Source organism: Phaeoacremonium minimum (assembly GCF_000392275.1).
Source record: "Phaeoacremonium minimum UCRPA7 unplaced genomic scaffold PA7_03_scaffold_331, whole genome shotgun sequence".
Lineage (NCBI taxonomy): Eukaryota > Fungi > Ascomycota > Sordariomycetes > Togniniales > Togniniaceae > Phaeoacremonium > Phaeoacremonium minimum.
Window position 1 is genome coordinate 194,119 of NW_006921235.1, and position 9,812 is coordinate 203,930.

Below are 9,812 nucleotides of genomic sequence, written 5' to 3' on the forward strand. Positions count from 1 at the left end.
GAGGGTATCTAAAGCTTCCGAGTACATGTCACCCAGTTTTGACATTTTGCCAAGGCCCAGATCTGCAAGGAATTCGAAATGATTGAAGGTTTCTGTCAGGAATGCGCGGGTTTGTCGAATCATCAACGGTAATGTCATTTCCTTGTATGTGGATATCGTCAAGAGGCGGGAGAAAATATGTGGTCCTAACGTGGATAGAAAGCCTTGAAGAAAGATGATCGTTTGCATAGAACTTCCTTCGCTGCCAGCCCTAGCCCTGGTTGCTCCTAGTCGGATGCTTCGAATCTCGTCGGGCTCTTCAGGTACTCGCAGACTAGCAATTTCTTCGTCGATTGTCTCTTTAGCTGACTGCCAGCTTCCGTCAAATTTTCCGTGACTCGGTAGTGATCTCTCTAGAGGTTGAAGAGGATTGTCTCCTGGTTTTCGGATTATTGTCTCAATGATAGTGGGCAACCTGATGCTAACTGTTTGCTCATACACAAGTTTCCCTAGTTCTGCCAGTTTTGGGAAATCTTCTTCCACTACTTGCGCGAATTGGTTGACGGGAGTACTCTCGGTAACTGCGCCGTAGCATATGCAGATTGATTGGCTCGTTGTGTTATAGTAGACAGTGCCCATCCGTCGCTCTACCATATTCTTTGAGGCAAGTGATATGCTTGGAGCAGGCATATAAATGGTCTCGCCTGCCACGACCACATGAAGGAGGAGGCTGCGGAGGGGTAGTACCGCAAGAATATTCTTGACAACGTCCGGGTTATCTTGAAAGAGTAAATTTATTCTGAAGGACAGCTCCGGCGTGGGGCCGGAGACCTCCAAGATATTCGATGAAGCTGCCATCTCTCTTCTATCACATTGGAAGGTTAGTGAGACGCGAAGTCAATGATTGAAGAAGCCTTACATCGAGTCGCTGTGACAATTTCGTTAGGAACGCGTCTTCTACACAAGTGCATTGAGGCAAGCGAATGATTCAGTCTCCGTTCAGGCCGTGAATCTAACCCCTACCCATATGTTCCCTCTCTTTGATATCGTTTTGATGTGCCTGTGGCCGGGACTATTATAGTGGCCCTGATAAGCTGCCTCGAGCCAGTTTGCGTCGAGTTCGTCGCCCAGAGCACTACTCACGATCGACCATTGCACTTAGCCTGCATTTCTATTCAGATCAAAATTGGTCGTATACATTGATATTTCTTTCATAAATCAGACTTCCTAGGACCGATAAAGATCGCCTGATTGACCGATCCGGCGCGTATGTGTAAACTGGCGGCATTTAGGACGAGATCCACCTTATCTTGGCGTCGGAGCAGGGCCGATTTAAATTACCCTTTGTACGCACGCTTTTAGTCGAGCATGTGCGACTATTAGACTAGTGCATATCTCCCGGCGCACTGAGATAGCAATCGCACAGTTCTGACTCGTGAAGGGTACACGCTTTAAATGGGCATACTTATTCATTTTCGAGAATCCCTCTACCTACTATAGTTTTAGGATTTACCAAAGTCTCTGGTTAAGATGCGGTTCTGTATCTCCCCAAATCTATTGGTACAACCATAACACTCTATATACTCCTATGTTGGCTAAACTCGGGAATCCTTCTCAACAAGGACATCTATAGCATGGATAGAGAGAACTAGTCACAAAAGATTGCGGCTTTATATTACTTGGATTTTGTCTAGGGATGATCTGACTGCCTGCTCTTAGTAGGAAACATCACCTAACATGGCACGGTGCACCACTATTACATTCGAAATCAGCGCCTGTCACTAGAGTACGAGAACCTTAATCGATAGTGGTGATCGTTTTATACATGACGCTAGACAAGTTCTTGCAAATATGTATATTACTGAAAAACATCTAAACAATACACGACGCTTCTGAGTCTATGATCCTTTGCGCTGAAAACAATGCCTTGATCTCTATGTGCTGTTACGAGTCCGGCTTGCCCCAGCCGCCTCCACCTGGAGTGTTGATCTGGATTCTCTCACCAGGTCTAAGATTTACGACCGCCTGTCCCCCTAGGTTGATTTTGTCCATACCACCTTCGCCATTCCACCTGAATACGTAGTTTTTACCGACACTCCCGGGCTCTCCACCATCCATACCATAAGGTGGGAAGACTCTACGCTCACTCAAAATGCTGGATTTCAGGGGAATTCTGGCTTCAACCTCACGAGTGATACCATCACCTCCATTCCATTTGCCACGGCCACCAGTTCCGCGATTGATTTCATGCCGGCGGACAATGACCTGTGTTCGTTTCTCTATTATTTCGGCATCTGTGATCTTCGTATTGGTAGAGTGAACATGCACAGCAGATTCACCATGCCAACCAGGCCCGGCACCGGCACCGCCGCCAATGGACTCGCCATAATTCCAGCCAGGCTCGATTTCACCTGTAGCTGGGTTGCGGCCGCCCATGCCCCAGCCAAAGGGACTAGCACAGCCTTGAAACGCAGCAACACGCTTGAAGGCGCGAAGAATGACATCGATGATGCGTTGGCTGGCAGTTGTACTTCCACAAATAGCAACTGATGGGGTGGGGTTGAGAATTGTTCCCTTAGGAACACGAATCTCGATAGGTGTAAGACATCCTTGATTCAAGGGGATTTCGAGATCGATAAGACACCGAACACTGTAGATAACCGCGGAATGCGTGACTGAGATAGGGCAATTGATGTTACCCCAGCACTCCGCTCCAGTACCATCGAAGTCAAACACAGCAGAACCAGTGTCAGGGTTGATAGTAATTTTCAACTTCAACTCAGTGCCATTGTCGAAGAAATCAGACGAAGTCAAACCGTCAGGATGCTCCTTCGCCATTTGTTTTAGGTATTTACGGACGGCCACCTCGGCATTTGCCTGGATGCCAGCCATGTATCGATGTACGACGGGGAGAGTGAACTCATCACAAAGTTTCTGCAGTAGAAGGATACCACGCTGGTTGGCTGAGATCTGGGCCTTGAGGTCGGAAATGTTGTCCTGGATTCGGCGGGTGGGACTGCAACCCGGGAAACTCCCAGCGAGCGCAAAAGCTTCGCGCACTTCTTTCTCGAGAAACTCGCCTCCACTGACGATCTTCATTGTCTTGACATTGAGGCCTTCCTCCCATAGTTCCTTAGAATCTGGCATCATTGAAGTGATGCCCTTTCCGCCGATGTCAGTATGATGACCTCTGCTAGCCGTATAAAATGCAATTTGATTGTTGACAAATACCGGCGTGACCACGGTAATGTCAGGCAAGTGAGTGCCACCCCACTCTGGATGGTTTGTCATGACCACATCACCAGGTTGCAGCTTACCAAGCCAGTGCCTGTGTTGTGACTGGATAGCCATCTGCATGCTTCCTAAGTGAATAGGGATATGAGGTGCATTAGCCACGAGCTGTCCGTCCGGCGAGAAGATCGCACATGAGAAATCAAGTCTTTCTCTAATACTAGTAGAGATAGACGTTCTTTGTAGGGTGTTACCCATTTGTTCAGCAATCGACATAAACCGATGTGCGAAGACTGATAATTGGATGTGGCTGAACTCATCTGCCGAGACAGCCTTCTGGACGAGTGAGGTGTTGAATTTCTCGATAATGACATGGTTGGATAATATGTACGCACGGAAATGCGGTTGGACTAGAATTGTTTGGGTTGCGTCGAGAATAAGAGCCGGTCCATCGACAATAGTTTCTTTAGGAACATCTGCTAAATGATAGATGTTTGAATCCCTCCATGCTCCGTCCACATACAGCCTTTGTTGCTCTGCAGAGGGGGCTGATACTGGCTTGGACTTGACGCGACCTAACTCCTTGGTTGGGGCTATGCTCTTGGTTACAACACCGGCACTTCCCGTACCACGGACTTGTACGGAATCGATCACAATAGTTCGTCCAAGAACAAAGGCGAACTCGCGCAGATGTTCTGCAATGAAAGCTGCTCCGTAATCCTCATCTACTGGCTTTGATATCGCCAGAGTTGTGTCGGTACCAAAGTACCGCAGGCTAAGAGACTCATCAAATTGCAGTGATATTTCGTTGGCTCCTTGTGCAATGAGCTCATCGCGAACCTTTTGCTTGAGGCTCGCCATACGCTCCCGTATACGAGGCAGCTCTTCCATCGTGAAGTTGCCGGCGTAGGGCTCGGATGTGTCAAATTGAAGTTGAGACTGAGAGATGCCGTAGGCTGACAACAGGGACGACCACTTGTGGATGATGATGCGATTAATTCCGAGTTTATCTGCGATAGAGCATGCATGTTCTGAGACTGTTAGTTGAATACCTGTGATATGAGGAGCGTCTATACTCACGACCGCCAGCTCCACCAAAACTAACAAGGTTGTGCTTCTCCGGAGCATATCCTCTTGCCTCTGTAAATCAGTTAGTCCCAGTTCGTTTCAGGTACAGATGTATGAAGATTTACCGGTAGCGTTTCGGATTGGTCTGCTCATCGTTTCATTGGCAATGTTCAAAAAGCCAGCAGCAACCTCTTCAGGAGTCAGGGCTTGGGAGGTCTGGGCATTGAACTCTTCTGTAATTTCCTTGAACTTTTGCTTGACAACTTCAACATCGAGAGGTTCATCGGCGTTCTTCCCGAAGATTGCGGGGAATGAAGAAAGATCAAGACGTCCAAGGAACAAATTGGCATCTGTGACAGTGAGAGGACCCCCATTTCTGTAACTCGCTGGTCCGGGGTAAGCTCCGGCGCTTTCAGGACCGACTACCAGCAGTCCATTCCTTGCGAACAGGATCGAGCCGCCTCCAGCAGCAACGGTCTGAATATTAAGCATGGGCACAGTGATCGAGCGATCCGCAATGCGGGACTCAGAAAGATAGTCGTATTTGCCATCAAATCGAGAGACATCAGTGCTCGTGCCGCCCATGTCAAATCCGATCAGTGCCGTAGGTTCCTCCTCATCGAAACATGCCTTAGCAATGCCGACGACACCGCCTGCCGGACCACTGAGCAAAGCCTCGTTACCGCGGAACTTTTGGGCCTGTTTGAGACCACCGTCTGAGCACATGAACTCGACACGCTGGGGCAGTTTCTTGAACCCACTCTCGAAGTTTTCTACGTATCTCCGGATGACCGGGTATAGGTAGGCTTCCGAGCATACGGAAGTGCTTCTTCGAAGGTACTTCACGACTGGGCTTGTTTCGTACGACGTGGTGATGTATTGGAAGCCAACCGCTTTGGCTAAAGACGCAACGAGGTTCTCGTGGTCTGGATACAGATAAGAGTGGATTAGGGCAATGGCGATTGAGGTGTATCCTTCATCTCTCAAAGCCTGAAGCTGTGTGCGGACTTCATCAACATTGACTTTCTTGAGAATCCGGACGATTTCTCCACTTTGAGTGCGAACAAGATCTGGATCAGTAATGGCGGCTTTCTTGTCCACAGGAAACGGATTAAGGTCGTAATCTTCGACAGTGATGCGCTCGTCGATTTCGATGACCTTGTCGTGTAGAGCCTTGGCTTTTTCAACTCTTAGAGCAAATAGCTTAGGGCGTGTTTGATCATTGATCACACAAATATCTTTGAAACCTAAACGACAGGTTAGAGCTGGACTGGTAGGATCAATTAGACATGTACATACCCTTGGTTGTCACGAAGGCGAACTTCTCACCCTTATGTTCCAAAAGGGCATTCGTCGCAACGGTGGTGCCGATTCTGCAAGATGCTGAAACTTCCTGTTAGCTATCACTAATCCCACTACCCTAACCTTGGAATCATACCAATTCTAGATCCATCAAGCTTCTCGCCAATAGGGATATGACGACCTTCGGCAATTTCCAGGACTCTGCGTATCGCTTCGGTCGGCGCATCAGGGTAATTATTCGGGTCTTCCGAGAGAAGCTTCAAGATGATATTTTCCCGGCCTTCAATCTTAGCGATGACATCGCAGAAAGTGCCGCCACGGTCAATGGCAATAGAGATGTCGGGATAAGCCTCCGAGCTCTCTTCGGGCACATTACCAATGAATGGAGCCATTGTTGCGATGTTATTGACAATGGGCTTGAGCTTGAGGCATGTGCATGGCCATGGAGAGGACGGACGACCGAGATAAATAAGTCGAAATGCATCTTCACAGCTCAGCGAACAAATTGCGTGTTGTATGCCCCACTACGATTGTGGTTCACCGTGGGGCGATTCAAGGTCTCGATAATAGATAAGTTCCAATAGGCTATGGCCGAATCAGGAAGGTTTGGGCGTTGAAAATGCCGACATGGCTCGAAGCCAGGGTTTAGACAGTGGCGAATCAGGAGCCGAGCATACCTGTAGTGCAGAAACAGCAAAAAGTCTCGGGTGTACTCCCGACATGACTCCGGCAACAATGCCGAATTCGGACTTCAAGAATGACATCGAGATATCAACACGCCAATGTAATAGACAGCACTCAAAATAGGTCTTTCCTCCGCCATCCTTCTCCGACATCTAAGGTCTTGTTGGATCTTCCAATAACGGTAATGTAAGTCGGAAACGTAAAAATAGCCTCGAGCGATAAGCCTGACTTAGGAACAGATCGACGAACACCGTAACAGAAGCAAGCACAGACCGCCACTGCTGCAAAGCCAGGTGCATTTGACTGCTGTAGCAGTCCTTCTCGGCATACTGTCTCACAGAGTGTTTGAATTGTTTAATAAGCGACTTAACATTTCTGTATTTGTTCGGACGCGGCATAGCGTTCGACCTATGAGCTTCTACCTTGAGTTTCATGTCTTCTACCTGAGTACTCATTGTCTCCATAGAGAAATGTTGGAATAGACTTGATGTCACGGAGTCTAAACCTTTCGCAAGGTCGAGGGCCGTTTCAAGTCAGCTTTCACAGGTTGCGACCGTTCAGTGTTGAATAAACTGGCTCAAGAGTGACTACGGGAGCCTGACGAAAGCCGGCTGCGCACCGACACTTCTCCAAACAGTAAGTAGTATCGGAACTAGGAAAAGTTCCCATAATATGAACATATCGGTCTACTTAGTGTCATTCGGACTCCAAAGCGCGCAGATAGACCATACCTGGTGATTACTGTGCGGTGGTACTCCGCGACAGAACCTGGGCGGGTGAATTGCCACTAAGAAATTCCTGTTTGGGCAATGCAATCAAAGCGGCATGTCGATGACTCGTGCGCCGTCCGAACAACCTATACGACTCTTATGCTTATCTGCGGAGACATTTGTGGGGTTCATCTGCACCATTCCTTTTCGTCGCGTTGGGAATAAGACCATTTGCTTCAAAACGGCGAGACCTTATCATCTCGAGCCATGAGCTCCAAGAGAGGGCTGTGATACTTAAAGAGGCGCTGAGCGAGCGTCGTCAGAACAGGGGAGAAGACAACCTTCATCAAGTCTTTTCAGGACTGCGCGACAAGTCTCGCCTCGGTTATCACTGTTTGCAATTCTTGTTCATACTTCAGTACTTCCCTTTGGTGTCGTTTGTCGCCATGTCAGGCAAAACTGCTGAGACCAACTCGATGATTAAGGACGAAATGCAAGTGGACGCGAGCCGTCTCAAGTCCTTTGACGATGTCACAGAAACTGGAGAAGGTGGTGACAACCGAGAGAAGAACACTCTCGGCAAGAAAATCTTGCGAGTCATCTGGGACTCACTCGACAAGTCTCCCGAGGAGCGACACTTCATCGCCAAGGTAGACTGCTGGATCATGACCTACGTCTGTGTTGCCTATTTCGTCAAATATCTTGATCAGACGAATGTAAGAACCCTTAAATACTTACCGACTGCCAAGTTCGTCGTTGCTAATTTTACTTTACTCTAGGTCGTAAATGCCTACGTCTCCGGAATGAAGGAGGACCTGACCATGTCTGGCAACGACTACAATTATCTCCAGACCATGTTCACCGTGGGCTACTGTTTAGGAAACCTTCCGTCACAGTTGATCATGACAAAGATTCGGCCTTCCATTTGGCTTCCTTCTCTCGAACTCATCTGGAGCGTTCTGGTCATGGCTATGGCTGGAGTCAAGTCTGTTAATGGCATGTACGCTCTCCGCTTCTTCATCGGCATGCTGGAGGCGTCCGCCTACCCGGGTATCATCACACTTCTTGGCAACTGGTACACGCCTGCTGAGCTCGGGAAGCGGTCTTCTATTTTCATTGCCAGCTCTGCCGTTGCGCAGATGTTCTCTGGTTATCTGCAGGCTGGTCTGTACCATGGCATGGATGGCAAGCATGGTCTTGCTGCATGGCAGTGGCTATTTATATTCGACGGCATTATCGGTATTCCTGTTGCCCTCTTTGGCTTCCTTGCGCTGCCAGATCACCCGGGCAACTCCAAGGCTAGATGGCTGAAGCCCGAGCAGAAAGCTATTGCTATCGGCCGCATGGAAAGAGTTGGCCGTAAGCCACCTAAGAAGTTGACTTGGGCCACTCTCCGCGACATCTTCACTTCATGGCCCGTGTATCTTTTCTGCATTCCCTTTGCCTCTCAGTTGCTTGGAAACCGTATCTACAACTACTTCACCATCTACCTCAAGAGCACTGGTCGCTACTCTGTGGAACAAGTCAACCTGATTCCAACCGGCGGATTTGGCTTCCAGGTTGTCACTACACTGATCTGGGCCTGGTTGAGTGACGCCACCGGCAATCGAGTGCTTTCGATCTGTCTTGCAGCGGGTGTTGCTCTGATCGGCACCATCATTCTCAGCATCTACCCCGAGAACAACCACAGCGCCATGTTGGCGGGCTGGATCCTCACGTATGCCCAGATGGGAGCGTCGGCTCTGATGCTCAGTTGGATCAACGAGCTTCTGTCTTTCTCGACGGAGCACAGACTGGTTGTTATTGGTGTTGTCGAGACATTCGGCTTCGTCATGAACGCCTGGGTGATTCTGCTTGCCTACAACAGTGGTGAGGCACCTCATTTCAGTGTTGGATACTACATGGCTGCCATGTTCTTTGCCTTGGAGATTGTGTCTATCTTGTTCATTGCCTTCTGTGCAAAGAAGTGGAAGCCTCATCCCAGAGTGGAGTCTTGAATCAACTCAGCAAGATGATCGAATGATTGCAAAGGAGGAATGTCTAGGTACTGGCTGGGCTCATAGAGAATAAAAGGCATCAGACAACTGCTGGCAAAGGCGGTCTACAGCTTTTGGTTGTACCTGTGGTTGACAGATGATTAGCAAGTAGCGAAATGTTAAGAACATGAGCAAGATGATACACAAATATCTATGGGCCAGTGCCTCCCTATTCTTCAGTCATTATTCTTAGGTGACACCGGGTGACATGAGGTATTCGTCAGTGCTTCTCCTCAACACTGTACAGGCTAGACAATATATGGTCTCTCACTATCTCCATGGACTTTGCCTTCCGTCGAGGTTAGATATCAAGGTACCGCATTGACAATGTCTCGACTGTCGGTGGGCTATTCGTCTCCACTGGAAGACGCAGTAGCGCCACCTGCAAACGCCCACACGTAACTAAAAGATAAGGCTCAGTTGCCCCAAGATAAGGCACGGGTCCACTACCGTACGCAGTACGCCCTAAATCCATCCCTAGCCCAAGCACCCCACGTTTCTGTCTTCCCCTTTTACACTTCCAGCTGCACCAAAGGATTCTTACCCACGACGCCTGCTCCATTAAAGTATATGCGGCTAAAGAACCGGCCCAAGCAAGTCTATGGAAGTGAGCTTCTCTTGAGGGAGGCTTTATTAATACGGCCCATAGAGCCGTGGAACTGGTTGTTGGACTAGCGTTACGAGCAGTCCTGTTCAGCACTCTTCGGCTGATATCTGGCACCGTCATCTTCATCCCTTGCAGATCTTCTTCTCCCTGCACCAGATCGAGAGATGACGAGCCCGGTCCAAGCAATGCAGGCTC

At 48.9% G+C, this 9,812-nt stretch overlaps 2 protein-coding genes across 2 annotated transcripts; one reads left to right on the plus strand and one right to left on the minus strand.

The window, feature by feature from the left end:
• Window positions 1-1,923: 1,923 nt before the first annotated feature.
• UCRPA7_4288 (putative 5- protein) lies at window positions 1,924-5,972 on the minus strand (the record flags this gene model as incomplete). Its single annotated transcript, XM_007916845.1, has 6 exons — window positions 1,924-3,430; window positions 3,491-4,241; window positions 4,291-4,350; window positions 4,404-5,525; window positions 5,578-5,651; window positions 5,704-5,972. The coding sequence occupies 6 exons, from the start codon at window positions 5,970-5,972 to the stop codon at window positions 1,924-1,926; spliced, it is 3,783 nt and encodes a 1,260-aa protein (XP_007915036.1).
• A 1,493-nt stretch (window positions 5,973-7,465) lies between these two features.
• Window positions 7,466-8,971, plus strand: UCRPA7_4289 (putative pantothenate protein; the record flags this gene model as incomplete). Its single annotated transcript, XM_007916842.1, has 2 exons — window positions 7,466-7,690; window positions 7,754-8,971. The coding sequence occupies 2 exons, from the start codon at window positions 7,466-7,468 to the stop codon at window positions 8,969-8,971; spliced, it is 1,443 nt and encodes a 480-aa protein (XP_007915033.1).
• Between the last annotated feature and the right edge of the window lie 841 nt (window positions 8,972-9,812).